The 21,150-nt window shown below is 41.8% G+C and overlaps 8 protein-coding genes across 8 annotated transcripts; 4 read left to right on the top strand and 4 right to left on the bottom strand.

Moving 5' to 3' along the window:
- The first annotated feature begins 507 nt into the window (after positions 1–507).
- K450DRAFT_233131 (uncharacterized protein) lies at positions 508–1,455 on the top strand. The gene has a single exon (XM_051587700.1). It carries the CDS (start codon positions 533–535, stop codon positions 1,406–1,408), a length of 876 nt encoding a protein of 291 aa, XP_051446449.1. The 5' UTR covers positions 508–532; the 3' UTR covers positions 1,409–1,455.
- K450DRAFT_233127 (uncharacterized protein) lies at positions 1,456–4,093 on the bottom strand. The gene is made up of 3 exons (XM_051587699.1): positions 3,976–4,093; positions 3,382–3,899; positions 1,456–3,324 (listed from the first exon to the last, which is right to left on the bottom strand). The coding sequence occupies exons 1-3, from the start codon at positions 4,082–4,084 to the stop codon at positions 1,504–1,506; spliced, it is 2,448 nt and encodes an 815-aa protein (XP_051446448.1). The 5' UTR covers positions 4,085–4,093; the 3' UTR covers positions 1,456–1,503.
- A 1,198-nt stretch (positions 4,094–5,291) lies between these two features.
- K450DRAFT_233123 (uncharacterized protein) lies at positions 5,292–7,431 on the top strand. The gene is made up of 6 exons (XM_051587698.1): positions 5,292–6,187; positions 6,251–6,410; positions 6,484–6,573; positions 6,641–6,735; positions 6,803–7,096; positions 7,202–7,431. The coding sequence occupies exons 1-6, from the start codon at positions 5,403–5,405 to the stop codon at positions 7,230–7,232; spliced, it is 1,455 nt and encodes a 484-aa protein (XP_051446447.1). The 5' UTR covers positions 5,292–5,402; the 3' UTR covers positions 7,233–7,431.
- Positions 7,166–8,471, bottom strand: K450DRAFT_233117 (uncharacterized protein). The gene is made up of 4 exons (XM_051587697.1): positions 8,433–8,471; positions 8,203–8,371; positions 7,702–7,917; positions 7,166–7,629 (listed from the first exon to the last, which is right to left on the bottom strand). Exons 1-4 carry the CDS (start codon positions 8,433–8,435, stop codon positions 7,562–7,564), a joined length of 456 nt encoding a protein of 151 aa, XP_051446446.1. The 5' UTR covers positions 8,436–8,471; the 3' UTR covers positions 7,166–7,561.
- A 1,488-nt stretch (positions 8,472–9,959) lies between these two features.
- Positions 9,960–11,094, top strand: K450DRAFT_233115 (uncharacterized protein). Its single transcript, XM_051587696.1, has one exon. It carries the CDS (start codon positions 9,970–9,972, stop codon positions 11,059–11,061), a length of 1,092 nt encoding a protein of 363 aa, XP_051446445.1. The 5' UTR covers positions 9,960–9,969; the 3' UTR covers positions 11,062–11,094.
- Positions 11,095–12,187: 1,093 nt separating this feature from the next.
- On the bottom strand, positions 12,188–16,352 carry K450DRAFT_298802 (uncharacterized protein). Its single transcript, XM_051593693.1, has 15 exons — positions 16,289–16,352; positions 15,012–16,212; positions 14,608–14,941; positions 14,451–14,538; positions 14,322–14,381; positions 14,185–14,253; positions 14,014–14,113; positions 13,923–13,953; positions 13,658–13,854; positions 13,408–13,590; positions 13,263–13,344; positions 12,722–13,194; positions 12,606–12,655; positions 12,435–12,534; positions 12,188–12,358 (listed from the first exon to the last, which is right to left on the bottom strand). The coding sequence occupies exons 1-15, from the start codon at positions 16,303–16,305 to the stop codon at positions 12,266–12,268; spliced, it is 3,078 nt and encodes a 1,025-aa protein (XP_051446444.1). The 5' UTR covers positions 16,306–16,352; the 3' UTR covers positions 12,188–12,265.
- A 100-nt stretch (positions 16,353–16,452) lies between these two features.
- On the bottom strand, positions 16,453–18,218 carry K450DRAFT_233093 (uncharacterized protein). Its single transcript, XM_051587695.1, has 4 exons — positions 17,735–18,218; positions 17,438–17,569; positions 17,091–17,368; positions 16,453–17,023 (listed from the first exon to the last, which is right to left on the bottom strand). Exons 1-4 carry the CDS (start codon positions 17,953–17,955, stop codon positions 16,584–16,586), a joined length of 1,071 nt encoding a protein of 356 aa, XP_051446443.1. The 5' UTR covers positions 17,956–18,218; the 3' UTR covers positions 16,453–16,583.
- Positions 18,219–19,594: 1,376 nt separating this feature from the next.
- Positions 19,595–19,906, top strand: K450DRAFT_165529 (uncharacterized protein; the record flags this gene model as incomplete). Its single annotated transcript, XM_051584049.1, has 1 exon — positions 19,595–19,906. A coding segment is annotated over one exon (312 nt), but the record flags the coding sequence as incomplete, so codon positions are not given.
- Between the last annotated feature and the right edge of the window lie 1,244 nt (positions 19,907–21,150).

The raw sequence follows: 21,150 nt of genomic DNA, 5'->3' as shown, positions 1-21,150 counted from the left end.
TTTTTTTGTATTCAGTTGGTTCTTTAACATGACCTGATAATTTTCACTTATGCGAGGATCAGCGTTAGTTGAATTTTTTGGTTCGTTCACATTCCGACATTTTGTCCCACACACTGGTATCTACAAAGCTGACGCTTAATGTTATAGAAGCAACTCATGTATATTGTTCCTTTTCTTAAGATGAAATACTTAGAAATACGCTTCATCCTGGGATTGATTTGACATGGTTGAAGTGGCTCAAATTGACATTTAGAGATGTGTATTGTAAAAGGAGAAAGAAGGTACTTTACTAGTATTGACCTTATTCAATGTCTCAAGCTTCCAACATGTCCACATTTTTTAAAGAAAGCATGCAGTCAATGGTGTGCTCAAAAGAATAAAGCATTGGCACCATGCGTCAGCGAATTCACTTCATTTGCCAACCAAACAAAAATTTCACTCATCAGCCAATTGTAATATTTGGCTATAAGGCGCCTAATTTTAGGAAAAATGCATCACTACCTGTATCGCCCCTCTCATCAACAAAACAATAATGCAAACCGAACGCGCATCTACCATTGCACATTTACAACAAGAAAATAGCCAACATGAAGAAGCCCTTAGTAGGAAGAGCAGCTTGAATGCCAGACTGGTTGACATTCGTGGCAGAGCTGTTGGAGACTCCGTCCTTGTTGCCCTCCTCGATCGTTCGCGAGACATGGAGGATCTAGTATCGCGAAACACAGACTTTTTTGAAGTGATAGAGCATCACATACGTGAATCTCAAGGAAAAGAAGCATGGGATGAATTCAAGCATATCATGTTCTCTCCCAGAGAAACTGTGCCCGATGGTCCTTGGCTGGATTCATTAGTCGCCAAGCTGGACTCTAACCCAACCTTCATCGCCAAATTTTATGAAATCGTTGGTTACGATGTGTATGATTCTGATTCTGAACCAGAGGATGAGGCTGAAAATCGTGGGGGTAATCTGCATCTGAACCGGCAAGAAGTTGACAGCGAGGCGGATGACGACCTCATCGATCTACGTCAACTCCGAAATTACCCAGACCTTCAACAGCAGCTACCAGATGCGTTTCCGGCTTTCTTCCGCAACGTAAAACACTGTCTATCACAAGGATGCAGCTCAGATGCAATCAGCATCCCATCACGTCGAAACTCTGTATATGCTGATAGCCTTGCCGATGATGTTGACGTTGATGTTGCAGAAGTTCGACATCAAAATATTAACGTCGATGCAGAGGGCGACTACGAAACGTTCATATCCGTATTGAAGACTTCGCGAAGGGAACAGCCAAATGATGACAAATGGCAAGAGGAGATCTTTGACTCGCTTGAAGGATGGCCAAACTTGTTAGAGGAACTAAAAGAAATTGTCACAGGCGTCTATAATGCACGCGAAATTCAGTAACAACATTTAGTATCTGGAGCCATGGATATAATGTTTAAGTTTACTCAATAAAACAGCTTTATTATACATGAAAAATCTATAAATCTATTGTCATTTCAAAGATTGTCTACAGATCGTTGAAGTTTGCGCATCCAATGTCTGTAATTTGATGATTGACCAGATACTTTTGGAAGAATTTTCTCAACAATCCATTTGACATCGTCATCGCTCTTCTCCTCCTTAGCTAAAGTGACAAATTGTTTGACAGAATCGCGAGAGAGCCATAATTTTGAAGATTGTTCTCCATACGTTTCCAATACATCTCTGATGACCGGAATGTTTTGTGACTTGAGCAAAGCAGAAACGAACATATCGATCATTAGAACATCCGTTTCGTTATAAGGCGAAGAAGGGAATGGAATGATCGGCGACTGCTCATGTGCAGGGACGGGAATTTTGCCTGTCTTTTCAAACCTTGACATTGTGAATCCATTGAATACACGTTGTGCATCTTGCAATGAAAACTGTGTCTCTACAGCATGAGACATGAGCATCAACCACATGTCGCTTTTGGGTGAAACTTGCAAGTCCATCATGTCCTTCAAGTGGGTGCCAATTGATCCAGTCAATGATCTAATACCTAATTGTGCTTTAAGCCCAAGCTTCTTTAGTTGTTTCTCTTGAGGACTAGAGAGCTTTTCAGGAGATGGCAGATTGTCAACACCTGCAGTGTGTAATACTGAAGTGGCACTGACGGCGTCTTGAGCCGTTATACAACAATCGATAATGGATCGGTATAGAGGCATAGTCATCTCAATTTTCGGAGTTTCTCTTTCCAGCTGATGATGAACAACAGCAAGAGCATACTGGGCTTGCTCGGGTTCCAATGCCGCGAGTGAAAAGATCCTCTCAAACAGTCCACCATCACGTCGCACTCCTGCAAGTTGTAGTTCCTTCCATCTTCTCCACATGGCCCCATAGAGCCCACTGACTCCTAAGCATGTCAAGACAGTCTTGATGGTGATCCGGTCATGGCGGATATTGGAGTCTAGCATTATACGTTCAATGTCAAATATACGTGGGTCCACATACGGGGCATTGTGGCGAGCAACGCTACTTTGGAGTGTTGGTGCCAATCTACTTTTTGACTGGAACAAATCGTAGTTATATCGGTCCGAGTGTGGCAAACATGCTTCGAAAAGACATTGGAATTTTGCATGTTGATGACTATGGAAACCGGCGTTTTCCATCATATAAAACAACTCCAGGCATTTGTCTAATCTGGCATTGTGTCGTGGTGAATCCAGCTCCCTAGTCTTGGCATATCCTCTCAGAACAAGGAAATAGGATTGAAAGTTTGGTTGAATGCCCTTTGTAGGTAAAACATTTTCAAGGATGTCACGGGCATGGGCCATGGGAAACTTGGCGTGATCCAGGCGATTACCAAAGGTCAGGTAATCAAGAATGATATTGGCAGAGGATATGTCTAATGGGTATCGGTCTGAAAGCATGTTTGACATCAGCTCTTCGCACTCTCGTCTGGATTCCTTCAGTTCCTCACTGAGTATGCCACTGTTGTTCCTGCCGGAATAACTTGTGCTTGGGTTTTGCTTTTTCAAAAGATGAAATAATCTCGTTTTGTGCGCCAAGATGACATCCTGATCAAAGCTTACTCCATCCAGTAGTTCTGTGCCCATGGAGGCAATTTTCTTGACACGCTGTACGTCACCTTCATATGCAGCAGTTTTGGACAAAACTTTGAAGACTTCGGGTTTCGGGATCCTCAATTCGATGAGTCTGTCTAAATATACATCTGCTTTGCCATGAGCTCCAGCGGACGCATATGCCATTGGTATGTAGTCTTGGCAATCTACATCAGCGGGAATTTTGGCAATGGTGGCATCGATCATGTCTTCTTGTTTCAGAATACCGTATCCCTAAAAAAATTATCAGTACAGAGATAATAGAAGAGTGTCTCTGTTTTGCAACATTACCCGAAGTACGATACCCCAAAGATCGGCATCAACAACTTGGTCGAGCTTTGCGCGAGACGCAAAGGCTTGTAATAAACCGCTTAAGTCTCGACTGAAATGAGATCTGCCAAGCTTAAAACAAGCTTTGATAGCGCTTTTCCAAAGATTTAATTCTTCTGGAGTTGCCGTGTTCAGATGTACTGGCTGTGAGGATGTAAACCACCGAGCAATACGTGAGAGGCTTGCGAAATCAGGTACAACATCTGATTCCAGTATACGAAAAACTTGTCGGTAGTGATGTGGTTGAACAAGACCACGGCTATGAGCTTGTTCAATTATATCCATCGCTCCATGAAGATCTAATGCGTCTACTGATGCTTGCAAGTGTGCATCCACGGTGGTAGAGGTTAAGGCTTCTTCGCCAGTAGAAGTACTCGCATGCCGTACACCGGGGGTAAATGCGACAAAACCACGTTTGTCTAAGACACCATCCAAATAGTAGCCTCTATTAGATGATACAATACTACTTGTTGCTGCTACTGAGTTATGAAGATCAAATCAACGAGTTAGTAAACACACCGAAGAAATATGGCAAGCAAAAAGAAAGACACTGACCTAAAGGAAGAGTATGAAAAGCAGAGTTCACTACAGATCTGCACAAAGCACGGGATCGGCTCTTTTGCACTTGTGTAAACAAGCGGATACCTCGTACACGATTGAACATGAGCACTTCTCAAACCAATCTGCAGTTATCTTGTCCTTGACAAGAAACTGAAAACAATATAAAACGCAGTCACAGTTCCCGATTCGAACGCTCGGCGGTATACTCTATGTGAAAAAAAAAAAATTCATGAACAAAATTTTTCTATAAGCAGAACTCGGAATAGAATGCTAGTAGAAGGGTAGAATTGTGTACAATAAAAATTAGACCATAGTGCGACTTTATAGCGTGTAATCTGCTACTTCTATTCTATCGCATATTTAAAGCTTTATGTACAGTTATTTGAATGTGAATGAATCACCCTTTCTCAATTTTCTAACAAATCCTATAATTAGTTATAAATTTTAAGCAAATACTGATATAATATAAATTATTAACTTTTTTAGGCTTGGAAGTACATAATTAGGACGCGCAGAATATCTTTTAATTCTCTAAATGATTAAAATAAAATTAATAAATTACAATAAAATATTATAAAATATAATTTATATTACTTTTGGGAGATTTTCCTTTAAAACTATAAATCGAATTAAACATAGTTGAAAATGCCCTTACAAAATTAGTATTACCTTACCCTTCGGCGGGCCCTGGATTTTTTGAGCATGTGGAATTTGACGACTTTGAGCTAGCAACGCTCGTAGATCCAGGTTTTCGCATTGAAGGTATTCAACTTCTTTTTCCAGTGTATGAATTCGGTTCAAATAGAAGGCATTTATCCTGTGAAATTACAATCAGGACGCTGGATTTTTTTGGCATGTACAACTTGTGGCTATCGCCTTGGTATTACCGCGCTAAATCGAGATTCTGTTGGACGTATGAGTCTTGAACTAACAAAATAAGTAAACAGCGAACAGCAGCATGAACGAAATAGAGCTGTAGCATCCAGGACTTACTTTGGTGCTTCTGGTCCGTCATAGTACGAGGTTGACGTTGTAGTATATTTGTTTTTTTGGATAGAGAATTTTTTGTCGTTGCTGCAAATCTGAACTGGGCCACCTGGCCTATTTCCATATGAGGATTTGCCGGTGTAACTCATCTGAAGTTGATGACCTGTTCTCGTCCAGGTCACTCGCCTTATTTTTTTTCGTTTGTTATTAACAGCATCTCTTAGCTTGGGCGCTTTCCTTCCGTTTACAACAATCAGCTGCCTTTAATTACCTTTTCACTTCTCACAACAGACATTCTAGTCAACTTTACCAGCAAAACTCGCTTAGATTCCGCTGGGAGTTCTGGAGACGAATAATAGTTTATCGAGCATTGTTGAAATCTAGCCATCACGAATTACCTGCCATTCTGATAAACACTGTTCTATCAATTCAACATGACCAACCCACAAACTGCCACGGCTAATCCGGAACAAACTCAAATTGAAACAGAGAAGCAAAATGTAAAGCCTGCTGACAATTCAGACCGACAAGATGGTCCTTCTCAGCAACACCGACAGGCCGAACACGATGATCGTAACATTCCTCCACCTACATCTCCTGCTTATCCACCTTTCGCGTTTGGATACGTCGATCCTATTACAGCTCAGTACGCGTATGACCAAGCTGTCGCTAGTGGATATGACCCTTCTGACCCATCGTTTGGAGCGTATATCTACCCGCTCAGTCCGCAATTCACGATGCAGTACTATCCAGACTTTATGAGTGGCTACCAAAGCTACCCTGGTTCTCCCGCCATGCATCCGCAATCACCGCCGCTCAATCCTAATAGCCCTCCGTTTACCCCGACATTCCAGTTTCAACAAGGTGGTATGTCAATGTCGCCACCCACACACGCCTTCGTATTGCCGCCAGGGCAACACTTCCCACCATTGCACCTTTCTTCACCCGTGCTGACTGGTACCAACTCAGCTCCAGGATCACCACCTCATCAAATGATGCAGCGTCTTCCTGGCCCTTTCAACAACACGGGAACACGATCCACTGGCTCTGGTTCTTCTACATCCCAAAGACGAGCGAATCAACCTGACCAACAACAGCAGCAGCAACTGCAGCAACTGCAGCAACTGCAACAAAGTAATCAATTTCATACCCATAATATTTACGTTCGTGGACTTGATTCAACCACCACAGATGAGGCATTTGCAGACATGTGTAGCCCGTAAGTGAATGCGCATGCTTGTAGCAAACCGTTGACGCACTGTACTAAACAACTCTTTCTTAGCTATGGCGCCATCGCTTCATCCAAGGCTATTATAGAGCAGAAGACTGGTGAATGTAAGGGTTATGGATTCGCTATGTTTGAGAACGAAGATGAGGCACAACGCGCTATCGAAGGTCTCAATCGAAACGGACTCCAGGCCTCTTTCGCCAGGGTTGGACAGGTAAACATTGATAACCTGTGGTTGTCGCTCTTTACGAACAAAATGCTTACGTCTCTCTTGCGCCCCGTTATAGGAATCATTCAGTGCCCGTCTTCGAAGTCTACAAGACGAGACATCTGCCAATATCTATGTCTCCAATTTACCTCCTACCATGAATGAGCCTGTAAGTATAAACATTCCATATTTTAAAACACGTACCTATTTCACCATTTCACATAACTGTACCATAGCAACTCGAAGAAATGTTCAAGCCTTACCATACGGTCTCCAACAGAATTCTAAGAGACCCTCAAACAGGTCTTAGTCGAGGTGTTGGCTTTGCAAGGTATATATTTTCGTATACTCTATCAAACTATTTAGAAATAGCATTAGTCTAATTGTGGATCTCTTAGAATGACTGATCGTTCTGCTGCGATATCCGTTATCGAGACATTCAACGGACATACCTTGCCTGGGAGCAATGTCCCTCTGCAGGTTCGATTTGCTGACTCCTTGGCACAAAAGCGCCTCAAGGGCCAGACAGCTCGCAAGCGTGTGTGGAGAGCCCGAGATTTCCAACCTATGGCAGGCTTTACTGCTAGACCTATGCAAATGCCTATGACTCCTGAAACAATGCTCGGCTTTGCGTCCAATAATCCAGCCAACGCACCCCCAGGAGGCAATCCTGCGTACCTGTCTCAAGCAAAGTAAGTTTCAACTGAAATTTATCGATACCAATCAATTGCTCAGCTGCCTCATCAACTATTCCTGTTATTCTTCTCTATAGCTTTGCACAATACCCAAACACTCAGCAGCCTTACTATGGCGACAATGACAATTTAGAAGCTACACCTAAAGTCGAGGACGAACTGTCCACCGCTGTTGAAAACAAGCTGAAGATCGGCCAAGAAGAGGATGAAGGATCTAAAGCTGAATAACTTGGTCAGCATGGCTGATACATAATTCTACTTTAATAGTTGGCTTTTTGTTTCTCTGTTCAATTTCGCTTGTAGTAGGGATATTTTCATTCGTTGATTGTTCTTTTTTTGCATTGATCGCTTCCAGATGGGTTTATAATAATGAAGCCAAGTGCAACATACAAAATTTTTTGAGCATTGTTTGAAGTAATGACATACTGTATATTCACAAAACAAGGTAACAACACTAAAAATTTACAATCTACGACCACGACGACCACCCTTACGACGAGTGCTATCAGTTGGGATGGGAGTAACATCCTCTACAATGATAAAACATGAATGATTAACAATAAGAAAAAATAAAGATGTCGTTTTTCACAAAAATTACTTACCAATACGGCCAATACGCATTCCAGCACGAGCAAGAGCACGAAGAGCACTCTGGCCACCAGGACCGGGAGTCTTGGTGCCATTACCGCCAGTAGCACGGATTTTAACGTGAAGAGCAGTGACACCAACCTCTTTGCACTTAGCAGCAACATCTTGGGCAGCCAACATAGCAGCATAAGGAGAAGACTCGTCTCTGTCAGCCTTAACCTTCATTCCACCTGCAAAATAATTCAGTGGTTAAATACACGAAGGAACATAGGAGGGGGGTGTGTATGGATCACTCGCAATCATAGCTAAGCATGTGTAATGCTTAGCTGTGATTGACAAGTGATGTGCACATGCCGCTCTCTCCATCAGCTAGTACAATAGATGTGTTGATTATCAACACACCCAATGGACCAGTGATGGAGTGATGTCCTTATGGCAAGAAATGTGACAGATCACAGAAGGTTGTCACAGTATGCTAAAGAGTGGCGGCCGACTTCATGATGTTGATAACGCACCTGTAACACGAACAATGGTTTCGCGGCCAGAGAGATCAGTGACATGGACAAAAGTATCGTTGAAGGAGGCGAAAATATGGGCAACGCCAAAGACAAGCTCGCCCTCACGGACTTGTGGTCCTAGGGTAACAGTTTCTTGAGGAACGGTCTTCTTGGCAGCTCTCTTGGACTATCATACGCAATGTCAATCAGATTGCAGCGATGAATGGACAAATAATACGCGCCCTTACCATGATGGATGGATGGATGGATGGGATGGATAAACAGAGATTGGATGTCAACAAATTGCGGAAGGAAAGAAAATGTTAGTATTTGGTGTCCGCAAATCATCTAAGCCACCAAATTGCTGAATTTGGATTATGCGGCCTAACGGTCATCAAGCGAGCAAGGTTCCACATCTTACGACGATGGAGGAGTACTACAATCCAAAGTAATTTTAAATCGCTTTAACAATTAGTCAGGATAGCTCACTACTTATCCTGGCCATATATAAAGAACGTCCCCCAATGATTTTACAACAACGGCATGCTGGTGAGGGTAATGGTTCAACCGGTACTCTCCTAAAAGGGAAGCCATCTGTTGACTGAAACAACTACTCAATGCCTTCAATGCAGCCTTCGATAAGCGTACCAGTAATCTGTTCATTTTTTAGCCAGAATTTTTTTTGGTCTACTATGATATACTTCTGCTCAAGAGGACTATTTACATTCTCGATTTCAAAAGAACGATTCTCTGCAGAAATCACAGTACAATATCTGAAATTCAAAATTTAGGCAAAAAAAAAAAATTGTTCAATCACCGATCTCGTATCACTTGAACATGTCCGAATATCCCCAAAGATGGCATTTTAAGTACAGAAATGGGTGAAGCCAAGCTCTTTCTCCTCTATTACACTCCTTCCCTTCTTATGTCAAATTTATTATGAAGCTTCTGCCGTTTCGTAACAGGATAATATGGTCAAGGAAATCTCACATAGTAGTCATCCTAGCATGTCTGGCTTTCATAATGGTCACTGGTATGATCATGTTAACCAACCATATCACTGGTTATAGAGAAAAGGTTCAGGCCCTGGTGGCTATGGATCTGAACGATGATCAAGGAAGTGAGAATTATCAAGAGTTCATTGGCTTTTCTGGACAGGATGCTACCGATGTGAATGGCCGACCAATCGACAATAGCCAAGAAAGCAAGTGGATGGAAGGTTATAACAACTACTCAGATATGGAGCCCATAAATGAAGACTCCTTATCGCGACCATATTCATTTCTGTATAAGCTGCAAAAAGATAACGCTATTTCCGGTGTTTCATCCTTTTGCGACGAACGATATGGATTCGATGTCATTCGCAATTGGCGGCAAAATATAAAACCATTTTGCGAAGACTCATGTCCTTCAACAAGTGGCAACGATGATGCCGAGCAATGTGTCACGCTTGACGAATCCGTCTCTACTGAGGTGGGCTACATTCATTCTAGAAATTCACCTGAAATATCGAAATTCTCGATGGAGTGCAGCATGATACATATGGATATTCCTGAGAACCTCTGTCATACCAAGAATCTTGTGCTAAATCTTGATGAACTCCCACAAGAACCTAAAAGAGGTAGCATAGACATGTTTCTTGTACCAGGTGGCACGGAAGCAAAGTGCAAATTAAAGGACAATTTCTATGATCGTCCCAGTTGGGGATTTGGAGGTACGCATTTTCTTTCGACTTGGACTTTAAAATTCTGCTTATGCTGACGGAAATAATTTCCTGTAGGAGCTATGTGGCTATATTCTGGGTTGGAAAATCGTTTCATAAACGAAGAAAGCTTGGCGCAAAACGTTACCTGTGACGCCTGGGTAGAAGAGGATCTATATTTGATTTCCCGCTACGATACTGGCAACGTTTATCACATTCATCAAGACTTAATGCAAGCATTTATTGGTTTGGCTGCAAGTGACATGAATACCGAAACAACCGAAATCGTATTTCTTGATTCAAACGAAGGAGGCATACCTAGCCTGAATAGTTTATGGACCAGTCTATTCTCAAGCAAACGACGTTCTCAAAACCATATACGGACTATACGCGACATCGTACAAGAAGCACAGGAAAAATCTCAGGCTCCACTGAATAATATATGCTTCCGCTCAGCGACTTTTGGTTTCCATGCTGGTGTCACGTTGTTCAGCCGAGAAAAAGCAGAAGCGACCAGTTGCGACGGCTCAGTCGTCTTGAAAGCCTATATTGATTATGTTTTATCCCGACTGAACTTACCCCTCAACTTTTTGCCATCGTCAGCGCCAGCAAATTTTACAGCTGATACCTTCAAACTGATTACCCCACCAATTACTCCAGAGCCTACTTTATTTTATACCGACCAAACAGATCTCTCTAGAAAACCTTTGGTAGTTACATTCTTGTCTCGAAACCCTACCAAAAATGCATGGAACGTGAACACTCTGCGGAAGATTGGCAACGAACACTCTGTCATTCTACAACTTCAAGCACGTTTGGAATCGCATTTTAGCGAGGCTTATTTTGATAGAGCTTTGGTCTTCCGTCGAGTCAATCCTGCAGATTTACCGACCATGCAGGAACAAATTGCTCTCGCAAGGGAATCTGACATAATTATTGGACCACATGGAGCTTCTTTCATATACACATCCTTCATGCCTTCATACGGCGGCGTCATTGAGCTCCAACATCCAACCCGACGCTTTAACTACCAATTTAACAACATTGCGGCGCTTTCTGGTCCAAAGTTATATAGACACCTTGACATTGGTGATTCTATCCGTAATGTTCGCGCTGTTGAGTCAGTGTTATTAGATACTGTTGAGCATGTTCTTCGAAGAATGGATAATCAATAAGTTTTTACTCATAAAATGCATTACTTTCATTTACCTAGTGTTCGTTGGGCTTAAGCATAGTTACAACACCATTTGTGTAGTCTTTCTATCTAACATGAGTATACAGTCTGCAATTATTCTTGCAGTCATGTGTATATTAAGCACATGACTGGAGTTAAAAAATTCAGCCATAGGTGGCCTTTTATTTTTTTACAAGATAGGACTGTAGCTATGACATGAGTGTCTCGTTAATGAGGATCGCATATTACTAAATATGTGAGTTAAAACGTTTGTTCGCAGCTCTCTCCAGCGGATTGTCAGCCTCCAAAAAAGAAAAGGAAGCACAGGAAGTGGCAGTTGGATGCATACTGATTGTCGGGCAATCGAAAATCTGTATGACATCCTTGAGGATATGCTATAATTGTAGGCCTGTAGAAGCGGAAAATATATGTGCTGACTCGAGAGCAGAAAGCAGTTGGAAAACCTCAGAAATACGCGCTGATGGTTTATCAAAGCAAAGAGGTACTCATTTTGTGTAAGTCACCACCGATTTCATTTGAGCGAACATGTTAATAGCATACTGTAATTATTCTTTTAGTGTCCATATCACTTTCGAATATCGTAAACTGTAAATCACTTCTTTTTTATTCCGGAAACCATAAAAGGTGGCAAACTTCAATGCATTGTCGTTTTCAACACTTTTCTCTTTTATATCAGTTGATCAATCAAACTGATATGGTGTCAGGCACGGCATTGCGTGAACTTTTTGATCTGACAAGATGGATGAAAACTTTTAATTTATTTTGATAATACACTTGAAATTTATTTGAAAGCAAAAAGGAGTTATCGACTTTTGAAAGCGCTGAGATTATTTGATGCGACGCATGGGGTTTACAATCCATAACACTGCATTAGAACAGATCTTATTGAATATACAGGCATAGGCTAAATGCTATTCAATGTGAATATCGCCATTTAAATGTATCATTTTTCCAAGCAAAGCTCGTGATAGAAATATTCAGTGAAGTATAATTCCGCCGTCCAATAATGAATAGTCGCGTAAAAGCGAAAATACGATGGCAAGCGATTATTGAACAGATTGTTCTCCTCTACTAATAATCCCCACTTACTTCGATATCGCTGACGTGTTTGAATATTAAGTATAATTTATGCTAGTCCTATTTTTGCTTTATTTAATGTACAATGATGGGGTTGGTTGAATGCGTTAAGGTCCTCGGAAAAGATGAAGTAGTTCATTAATACCAAGTCTACTAAATTCTTTGGTGGCACCAGCGTTCAATGCGGAATCAGCAATAGCCTAAATGTTGCAGAGATAACAACCCATTAGCGAGAAATCCATAATAGTAACATCGTTTCTTATTTCTTAGGCTCACCTGTTTCTTGTTTTGCAAGTCTACAATCTTGTCCTCGATAGTGTCTTTCACTAAAATTCGATGGACTTCTACGTCTTTCGTTTGGCCAATTCGATGAACTCTGTATACGATGGTCCTAGCGGTTAGATATTACATATATCAAGGCAAGCTGTAATCCATATCAAAACATACCTATCGATAGCTTGATTCTCAAGAGCAGGATTCCACCAAATATCCAGAAGCTAGAGGAAGAAGAATTAGAAAATCTCCAAATGAAAAGTTGTAAGAAAGTTACTGCTGGCACATACAATCACCCTATTGGCAGCTGTCAAGTTGAGACCCAGTGATCCACACTTAGTGGATGTGAGCATGATGGTCGTATCGGGATCATTTCGCAAAGTTTGCACTGCGTTGTTTTTCGCCTTCACATTTAATGAGCCATCGTATCGAACAAATTTATAACCTGCGGTCTTCAATGGCTTTTCAATGAGATCAAGCATGTTCGTGAATTGAGTGAAGATGATCGTCTTGTCTTTTCCATTGCTTTCTTCCTTTGTTTTGGCCAGAATCTGCAACATGGTATCGATTTTGGTACTGGATACAAAATCTTTTGGTTTCATCACAGCAATATCCTTATCCGGTTTTTCAGCCTTCTTAAAGTGTGGATTGTGCACTTCTTGGAATATTTCAATTGGTATGAGGTGATGTTCATTGAATCTAATGCGACACTGTGGGCATTTCAATTCCTTTACAGTTTCGCCCGAAACTGTATTCATAAAATCTTAAGCGTAAAATAAGATCAGAAAGAGGTCGATTCACAGTTACGGCTGGCGTAATATTATTACTTACTGAATAAGCATTCTTGGCAAAAGCTATGACCGCAATCAGTAATCAGGTATGGGGAACCGGTAACATCCATGCAAATGGGACACTAAAAAATAATGTTCATGAACAATTACACGCCAACGTACTATCTCTAAGTAGAAAAGCCAACCTCCGGTGTTTCCTCCTCTAGCTCCTGCTGAATCAGCCGCTGAATCACCGTACTTTGCATCATAGCAGCTCGCCTTCTGTAAGTCTCTTCCTTCTGTGTTTCACTTGTGGAAACATTAACACCCGTTGTGGTGAGAACAGGATGTAGGCAGGCTTGCCGAAGTCTTAAAATCAAGACCAAAACCTGTAATATACATTTCATGATGAGTTGAGTAAACACTACTTTTACGCAGAAAAATCTCATGGCTTACGCTTGAATAATGTTTCATAACTGTTCCGCTGTTCAAGTACTTGCTAAACTTAGCTTGCGCCTTTTCCCGCAAATAGTCGTAAAAATTACGCTCATCTTCACTGAACTCAACATGGGTGATATGGACACGTCGTGCAGGCAGAACCAGTAACGGTTTTCCATCAATGGTCCCATCCTTTGTACGCCGAAGAGAGATAGCTATTGCAATCATAATAATACTTAGCTTAAAGAGCAAATATATCACTTCAGAGTAATTAATCGCATACCTTTCATTAAAATCTGAACGCGCTTCATTGCCTGTCACAATAGCTTTAGTATGGTCATGTAACATCTGAAAATTATAGATATGTCACTTACATGATCCCGGTTTTTTGAAAGCATTGGAAGATCAATTTCTGCGCTGAATCTTGACCACTCGTGATATGGTTTGATTCTTAGAAAGCGAATGAGGGAAAATCTTTCGTAAAAAATATTAGAGTGCTGGTATGAAGGTACAACTCAAAAGTGCTCGTGTGGTATTTCTCTTACAAATCTGACACTCTGTTTTGAATTGGTGTGGCCGTCAAGCACCATCTATGAGTTGCATGAATAGCAGCACTAACAGAGATAGGAGTTATAAGGTTAGCGTAGACGATCTCTATCATCAGATAAAGCTTTTTGCTTACCAGGCTTTCGCAGATCGAGTTGCTTTGTTTTTTATACAATGTGCTTCATCTAAAACAACACTTTTGAGAAAAGTCAGATATACATTTACCATTTCAAAAACGATTCGAACTTGAATATGCAATAGATACCGATGAAAATGGATTTTATAAAGTGGTCCACTATCCATATCTTCGTAACCGAACTCCGAGACCAGCAAAGTGTACGACGTGAGAACGACTAGAGTGATAAGTTTTGAGTAAATTGTATACATTCATACTTCAGTACAAGTTAAATATGATTACGCACCATCGGCAGATGCCAGACCAGCTGGAACCACATCACGTAGGGGTCCATGATGTAAAACGACGTTGAGAGCGGGAGAGGTTTTACTAAGAATTTCGTCTCGCCATTGGTAAATAAGTGATACTGGGCACACCACAAGAGTGCTTTTCGTCTTCAATAAAGCTTCTGGTTGTTTCTCTTTAGCTTTTTCTTGAATTTTGTGATCAAGATACCCACAGGGTCTTTGAAACGATTGTCGTATCGCCTCCCTTTCTGACGGAGTGTACTTGGGTACAGGAGGGATCGGATCTGCATCGGAACACGGTCGTGATAGTATCAATGCAATCATTTGTATTGTCTATGGTGAGCGTTGAAGAATGTGAGATCTCGAGCAATGTTATCAGGGTCACTACCAAAACAATACGCACTTTACCAAGTCCCATGTCATCAGCAAGTAGACCGCCTTTATTCGATCCTTCTTCCATGTTGATCAGCCAAGACAAACCTTTCTTTTGATGCTCCATCAGTGCTGGAATTAGTGCGTCTGGTGTACCTGTTCTGTCTTCAAGATTGATGTTGTAATCGTTTTCTATGCTCTTTAGTAGTACGCGAAGTTCCTTCTCAGACTCATCTCTTGATACACGATTGTCTGTACGATTGGATAAAGAGCTTTCGGCGGCCAATGAGGAGGATGAAGAAGGCGTTGGAAAAAGCGACGCTCTATTTTGCCTTTGAAACAGATTTTGAAGAGCTTGCATATATCCATTAGCCAATAACATCCTGTTGGGTTGGCCATCTCTCATGAACAGATCCTCGTCCAGTTTGATGTAACCTTGTTCTGAAGAGTTTCCCGTTCTATTTGCCGCGTTACTATTTCCTTGCTGAAGGCCGTTGATGTAACTTTGATAGAGAAAATGATTCTGGTTTTCTGCCGATGAGGCAGATGGACTTCTGGATTTTTCAGATATGACTAACGGAGTATCTAAACTGCTTCCTATCAGTCCATTTTCGACTAGCATCAGCTCTTCATTCTGAAGCCGTTTAGCCAGTACTTCATCCTGAGTTGTTAAGTCTATGACGTCTAAATCATAATTTGAAGTGCTAGTGCTTGAAGTCGTAGGAGGAGTGCTGACAGTCGACGCAGGCGTATCACTATTGACTGGCAACGGCGAATCTGCCACTGAAATGCTTTCAAATTTGACTTCTTGTGGTGGTGGTGCGATGTTGGTGGGGAAATTTCCAGTCCCCGTAGCGACAAAGGAGCTTGAAGGTTCATTCTGTTGATGTCGAACGGCATTGATTTCTGACGTTTCCGATTCAGGTTCTGGTTGACTTCCCATAACGTCATGAGAAGAACCATTCATCATTTCATGAAGACGTCTAGCCAAGACAGCGTCCTGTTCTGTTTGAATCCGGTGTCTCTTTGAGTATTGCTCTTCTAATTCTTTTTGCGCAGCAATCTCAGCAGGATCAATGCCAAGTGCTGCCCAGTCAACGTTTTTCAGGTCCGTATCGTCAGATGTTGACGCAAACGGCACTGGCTGTGGGGATTCGCGGGGTCGTTTCCTGGAGTCGTTAGCAGAATCTGGATTCATAATGAATGCAGCCAGAAAGACGTCCACGAAGGGCCTGTGTGTTGCGAAATAAATTTATATGAGATAATTTTGACGAGTGTCAGAAAAATCACTGTTTTTAAAAGCTGTACATTTGTCTCAGTTGCATTTCTCACTAGAATCATTAACATGTTTTGCGTGAAGGATATGTAATTGATATCGCTCACTACAGAAAACGAAGACCACCCTTTGTGTAAGACGCGTTCACTTACTGGCTCTATGTCAATGATACGCGTTTAGCAACATCATATCACAATGAATTTTCTATACATCACCAAAGTTCTGAGATATATTTTTATCATGCTCAACAGGGTTGTGTGATCTACGATATTTTTAAATTTACAAAATACATAAGCTGATTTTTAAGTCTGGTTATCGTAAGGTAATTTATGCCTTAGACTTGAGCTCTTTCAAAGTAGTGGCGAGAGATTCGATGACCTTGTCGATATGACCGCGTTGAGGTTCTGTAACGGAGATACCCATGTGGCCAATACGGAAATATTTGGCAGCGCACTCCTTGTGAAGACCACCAGCGATTTGAACACCCTTTGCAGCCAAGCTGGGAACAATGTCGGAGACCTGAACACCATCAGGAAGCCAGATGGCGGTCATACCGTTAGCAGCTACCTCATCTGAGACTGCCAACTGCTTGAGGCCAAGTTCAGTGATAGCATTCTTGAACTTCTGGGAAACCTGGTGGTGTTGCTCAAAGCGGCTATCCATAGACTGAGCAGTGATTTGCTTGAGTGATGTATGGAGAGCATAGATGAGTTGAACGGCAGGAGTAGCGAAGTAAGCCGGCTTTCTTGCTTCGTAAGCGTTCATGACTAAGGAAAGAAATATATTAGATCATATGTAGGAATTATCGTAAGAAACATATGTCTTCATACTGACTGGGCAACCACTTGTTCCAGTTGGAGTAGTAAGAAGCAACAGGAGTCTTGCGGCTCTTGAAGATTTGCATGGCGTGTTGGCTGGTAACAACAATACCGAGACCAGGGGGAACACCTAAAGCCTTTTGCGAAGCGGTGATAACAACATCGATATTCCACTCATCAAATCTGATCTCCTCAGAACCGACAGAACAAACGCCATCAACAACGACAATAGTTTCTGGTGAAATGGACTTTACAACCTTGGCAACGCCCTTGATATCAGCCAAAACGCCAGTGCTGGATTGATAGAGCTGGCTTAGTTTTTTTTTTTTTAAAAAAAAGTGCAAAAGTTCCGCTTTTACTTACGAGGTATCAACGTGTGTGACGGTAACCATCTTGTACTTCTTTCCAGTGAGAACCTGCTCAAGGTCTTCGAGAGATGGGCGAGAGCCAATAGGGGCTCTCAAGTGGGTGACCTTGGCACCATAGACTTCCAAGCTAATAGAGTTTGATGTGTAAGAAGCGGAGTTCGATATTTTGGATATGCGACTAAGTCTGGAACCCGATTGGCTGATGCGAAAAAAATATACTGCTACCCACGATAGTAGTTTCAAAGTACCCTCCCACACCATCCACGTAAAAACCACCTGTAGATTATCTTACCATTCGCCGAAGTGGTCGCCAAAGTAGCCGGTGTTGACTACCAACACTTCATCATCTCTCTCAATGAGATTAACCATCATATCCCAACCAAGAGTTCCAGAGCCAGCAACAACAAAAGGTTGCGCGTCTTTAGTCAACAGTACCTTGCGAAGAAGCTCAATAGACTCTCCAAAAATAGGAACGAAGAGAGGGTCGACATGAGAAGTAGCAGGGGTGCTCATGGCATTCAGGACATCCTCGTGAAATTCGATGGGACCTAGTATGACGACAAAGTGTTCAGTTGCTTGTTTGCTTACGAGGTAGCTATGCGTGTGTGCAAGAGTATATGATAGAGCCTAGAAGACACATTTATGGTGTTGGCATTTGGCTTTACCTGGGATCATGCAAAGCTTGTGTGGTTGAGACATATTGCGGTTTGTTTAGGTGGAGGTGAAAAAGAGTGAAGAGGGCTTCAGAATTCGCTAGAAGCCCTTATACTGGGCCGAATCATGAATTTTAGAACCAGTCACGTAAGTGAGCCATTCGTCGGCGAAAATATTTACCTACATTTGATTCTCCCAATGTATGTGAGCTTTATAGCTCTAGACGCTATCCGAATTATAAGTATAAACAATACCTATCATATGCCTGTTGTCAGTAGTTGATGTGGCTTTGAAGCACCAGAATCTGTATTATACTTTTGATTTTCATTCCAAAGTTATAGTCATCTTCCAAGTTTAGGATGCTGTCTGGCTTTGATCAAGTATACAATAAGGGTGATATCAAAATTGTACAAATCAAGCATAGCAATTCAACTTGAGACATATGGAATAGTGGCGGTCCTTCAGCCATGTAGCGACAACATCGTACAAAAGAGGATCATCAAAGTTCCTCAAGCTGCTTAGCTCGCACATGATACGCCAAAAATGTGCATGAAGATGGGCCTGGCTTGGCAATGTATATTCCATATGCCCTGAATTACTGCGTCCCTTGGATTTGTCATTATCGGATTGTCTTCACTACAACCATGAAATGACTTGGTCTAAAGTTGATCTCTTATCACGGCATTTGGTTTCAGCGAATGCCTGCTTCAATCGGTCAATGCTTTTCGGCAATTATGGTAAGTGAACTGCAAGCTCATATTATCTTTCCTTGAAATGATCTTATTCTCCAAGCTGTTTATCGATTACTGTTCGAAGAGCGGTTCGAGGGCAAGTCAACTGCCTTTTGTTTGTTACACAGTGTATTTACATTTTGCCTCGAAGAAAGCGCTTAGCAACCGAACTTCAGCGTCTCTTGTATCTCTTTTCCCCCATGACCCGAATAGCTATAGAAGTCTACAGGAACACTTCTAAGCTGCATTTCTCGGGGGAAAACCAGTTGATAAATGAAAAAACAAATCTTCAACATATCGACGGCGATACCATGAAAGAGAACGACCATCGACTTGAATGGTTTGACGCAGCTCGTAGCGGAAACATCGATGATATAAAGCGCTTATTACGACTTGGTGCAGATTTTGGTTGGAAGAACGAACAGAAGTGCACAGCCCTTCACATATGTGCTGGACAGGGATACACGGAATTGGTATCATTGCTTATAAACCTTGATACAACTGTTGACCATAAAGATGAAAATTCAAGTACAGCACTCCACGAGGCTGCAAAGTACGGAGAGAAGGAAATAGTGCAGTTGCTGCTCGATCATAATGCGGAGGTTGACACAAAAGATGAAGATTCAAATACTGCACTTCACAAGGCTGTATTGTTTGGACACAAAGAGGTAGCGCGCCTGCTTCTCGAGTATGGTGCAAATGTTGATGAAAAAGATCAAAATCTTAGTACTTCTCTTCACATGGCTGCAACGAATGGATTTGAAGAAATTGTGCAGCTCTTGCTTAATCACAGTGCGACGGTTGATGCAAAAGATGAAGATTCAAGTACTGCACTTCACAAGGCTGCATTAGATGGACACCAAGAATTAGTACAGCTGCTGTTGGAACATGGTGCAGCAGTTGATGCGAAAGATCAGAATTCGGATACTCCACTGCACAAGGCTACATTGTTTGGTCACAAAGAAGTAATACACTCGTTGCTCAATTATGGAGCGGCGGTTGATGCAAAAGATCAAGATTGTAATACCCCATTACATAAGGCTGCTTTGAGGGGATACAGAAAAGTAGTAACCCTGTTATTGGATCATAACGCTACTGTTGATGCAAAAAATCTCAAGTCAGAAACTGCACTTCACGAGGCTGCAAGGTATGGGCACAAAGAAGTGGTTTCTTTATTGCTTGGCAGTCGCGCATGTGCAAAAGAAGAGATTGAAAGTATAAGTCCTGTTCGTACCGAAGTGTCGGAAATTGGTACCGGACAGATGTCCCGTCTGCAATTGGGTCATGGTGCTGACCTCGAAGCTCTTGACTCGCAAGGTCAAACCATCTTTATGATTGCTGCAAAAGCTGGCCAACGGGAAATGATTGATTTGCTTATAAGTCATGGCGCCAACATGGAAGCTACCGATAAGGACTCACTAACGGCTTTACACTGGTCAGCTAAGGAGAACAATCTGGATGTATTGAAGTTGCTTTTAAAACAAAACGTGCAGATAGAAGCTAAAACAAGACATGGTGATACCGCACTACATATCGCTGCAAAATCCAACCATTATGAAATCGTAACTACTTTACTCGAATATGGTGCATGCCTTGAAGCTGAAAACCTCGATGGAAACACGCCAATCCAGGTGGCTATATTAAATGGTAACTGTGAAATTGTATACTGTCTAAAACATGCTGGAGAAACAACAACGATGGAGGGAGACGTCGATTTGGAGATACTGTATTTGGCTGCGGATGCTGGCCAATTGAAGCTGGTCAAGACCGCATTAGAAAAGATCACCAATGCACAAGAAAGGTCATATTTGATTAATGCAACGTTGCGCAGAGCATCACAACAAGGACAGGTTGAAATCGCATCACATCTTTTGGACGTCGGTGCTGATTTTGAAGACCGAGATGATGATGGCCTCACACCACTCTTCTTAGCCGGCCAGTATCCAGAGATGGTCTCTATTCTACTTCATTACGGAGCTTGCATGAACAGTAAGAGCTCAAAAAACCGGAAAGAAAGCCTTCTACATCATTTTACTCTTCTCAGTCACTTTGAAGCTTTACGTGTACTGTTATATTGTGGCTGCAATATTAATTTGCTTGACGATGACGATAACACCGCTCTCCATTATGCTTCGAAAAGCGGAGAGAGTGAAATAGCAACTCTACTGCTAGAACATGGTGTAGATTTTAATTCCAAGAACGGAAACGGAGAAACTGCTTTGCACATTGCAGTAGCTCATGGATTCTTTGATCTAGTAACGATATTGATTGACTCTGGAGTGGATGTTGAATCAAAAACTTTTGCTCTGGAAAAGACGGCATT

This window comes from Umbelopsis ramanniana (assembly GCF_025399195.1).
Source record: "Umbelopsis ramanniana AG unplaced genomic scaffold K450scaffold_15, whole genome shotgun sequence".
Taxonomy (NCBI): Eukaryota; Fungi; Mucoromycota; class Umbelopsidomycetes; order Umbelopsidales; family Umbelopsidaceae; genus Umbelopsis; species Umbelopsis ramanniana.
The sequence above is the reverse complement of the archived record's forward strand: the minus strand, read 5'-3'. Positions and strand labels throughout refer to the sequence as shown.